General features: G+C 45.2%; 1 protein-coding gene across 2 annotated transcripts in view; it reads right to left on the bottom strand.

Moving 5' to 3' along the window:
• LOC128354293 (protein EFR3 homolog B-like) overlaps window positions 1-2,500 on the bottom strand; it is a 42,218-nt gene that overhangs the window by 22,161 nt on the left and 17,557 nt on the right. For both annotated transcript variants that reach the window (XM_053314538.1, XM_053314539.1), the window contains 2 exons: window positions 2,237-2,348; window positions 537-588 (listed from right to left, as the gene is read on the bottom strand). In XM_053314538.1, the coding sequence (XP_053170513.1) occupies window positions 537-588; window positions 2,237-2,348 (164 nt within the window). The remainder of the gene's footprint in view (window positions 1-536; window positions 589-2,236; window positions 2,349-2,500) is intronic.

Here is a 2,500-nt window from a genome sequence, read left to right as displayed (position 1 = left end):
CCTGCTCTCATAACGCTCCGACACCTGGAAGGAAGAAGGAAGAAGGAAGAAGGAAGAAGGAAGAGCCGTCAGAAGGTTCCTGCTCTCATAACGCTCCGACACCTGGAAGGAAGATGGAAGAAGGAAGAAGGAAGAAGGAAGAAGGAAGAAGGAAGAGCCGTCAGCAGGTTCCTGCTCTCATAACGCTCCGACACCTGGAAGGAAGAAGGAAGAAGGAAGAAGGAAGAAGGAAGAGCCGTCAGAAGGTTCCTGCTCTCATAACGCTCCGACACCTGGAGGGAAGAAGGAAGAAGGAAGAAGGAAGAAGGAAGAAGGAAGAAGGAAGAAGGAAGAAGGAAGAGGGAAGAAGGAAGAAGGAAGAGCCGTCAGCAGGTTCCTGCTCTCATAACGCTCCGACACCTGGAACCATGAAGATATGAGTCTCACACAGATACATGAAAGGTCTGTGTGTGTGTGTGTGTGTGTGTGTGTGTGTGTGTGTGTGTGTGTGTGTGTGTGTGTGTGTGTTAAGAACAACATAGTATTTTCTTACTGACCTGGAGGAGAGACTTTAACAGCATCACCTGGATCATTCTGCTGCCTTCAAACCTGACACACAATAAAAAGATATTTAAACATTTATTTAGGAAGGAAGGAAGGAAGGAAGGAAGGAAGGAAGGAAGGAAGGAAGAGAAAGAAGACAAAGGAAAGAAGGAAGGAAGGAAAAGAAGACAGGAAGGAAGGAAGAAAGGAAGGAAGGAAAAGAAGACAGGAGGGAAAGAAGGAAGGAAGGAAAGGAAGGTATGAAGGACAGACAGATGGAAGCAATGGAGGAAGGAAGGAAGGAAGGACAGACTGAACGAAGGAAGGAAGGAAGGAAGGAAGGAAAGTAGAAAGGAAAGAAGGAAAGATGGAAGGAAGGAAAGGAAGACAGAAAGGAAGGAAAGTAGGAAGGAAAGAAGGAAAGGAAAAGAAGACAGAAAGGAAGGAAGGAAGACATAAAGGAAGGAAGGAAGGATGGAAGGAAGGAAGGAAAAAAAGACAAAGGAAGGAAAGAAGGAAGGAAGGAAAGGAAAGGAAGGTAGGAAGGACAGACAGATGGAAGCAATGGAGGAAGGAAGGAAGACAGAAAGGAAGGAAGAAAGGAAGGAAGGAAAAAAAGACAAAGGAAGGAAAGAAGGAAGGAAGGAAAGGAAGGTAGGAAGGACAGACAGGTGGAAGCAATGGAGGAAGGAAGGAAGGAAAGGAAGACAGAAAGGAAGGAAAGTAGGAAGGAAAGAAGGAAAGGAAAAGAAGACAGAAAGGAAGGAAGGAAGACATAAAGGAAGGAAGGAAGGATGGAAGGAAGGAAGGAAAAAAAGACAAAGGAAGGAAAGAAGGAAGGAAGGAAAGGAAAGGAAGGTAGGAAGGACAGACAGATGGAAGCAATGGAGGAAGGAAGGAAGACAGAAAGGAAGGAAGAAAGGAAGGAAGGAAAAAAAGACAAAGGAAGGAAAGAAGGAAGGAAGGAAAGGAAGGTAGGAAGGACAGACAGGTGGAAGCAATGGAGGAAGGAAGGAAGGAAAGGAAGACAGAAAGGAAGGAAAGTAGGAAGGAAAGAAGGAAAGGAAAAGAAGGCAGAAAGGAAGGAAGGAAGACATAAAGGAAGGAAGGAAGGATGGAAGGAAGGAAGGAAAAAAAGACAAAGGAAAGAAAGAAGGAAGGAAGGAAAGGAAAGGAAGGTAGGAAGGACAGACAGATGGAAGCAATGGAGGAAGGAAGGAAGACAGAAAGGAAGGAAGAAAGGAAGGAAGGAAAAAAAGACAAAGGAAGGAAAGAAGGAAGGAAGGAAAGGAAAGGAAGGTAGGAAGGACAGACAGATGGAAGCAATGGAGGAAGGAAGGAAGACAGAAAGGAAGGAAGAAAGGAAGGAAGGAAAAAAGTCAAAGGAAGGAAAGAAGGAAGGAAGGAAAGGAAGGTAGGAAGGACAGACAGATGGAAGCAATGGAGGAAGGAAGGAAGACAGAAAGGAAGGAAGAAAGGAAGGAAGGAAAAAAGTCAAAGGAAGGAAAGAAGGAAGGAAGGAAAGGAAGGTAGGAAGGGCAGACAGATGGAAGCAATGGAGGAAGGAAGGAAGACAGAAAGGAAGGAAAGTAGGACGGAAAGAAGGAAAGATGGAAGGAAGGAAGGAAGGAAAAGAAGACAGAAAGGAAGGACAGACAGGAAGGAAGGAAGGAAGGAAGGAAGGAAGGAAGGACAGACGATAGTGAGTAGTTACCCGGCGTTGGGTGAACCCAGAGCAGGATAAATACCAGGAACAGGAATCTTCCCCATGATGAACAGCATGACCTCTGACCTCTGGTAGATGGGCAGCGTGTTGGCGAACGAGCCTGAACACAAAACACACATCCAAATAACTACCAACGAAGAAGAACACACGCTCTAAACTACCAACGAAGAAGAACACACACTCTATAAACTACCAACGAAGAAGAACATACACTCTAAACTACCAACGAAGAAGAACACACGCTCTAAACTA

Source organism: Scomber japonicus, chromosome 24 (assembly GCF_027409825.1).
Source record: "Scomber japonicus isolate fScoJap1 chromosome 24, fScoJap1.pri, whole genome shotgun sequence".
Lineage (NCBI taxonomy): Eukaryota > Metazoa > Chordata > Actinopteri > Scombriformes > Scombridae > Scomber > Scomber japonicus.
This window is presented reverse-complemented; position numbering and strand designations above follow the sequence as displayed.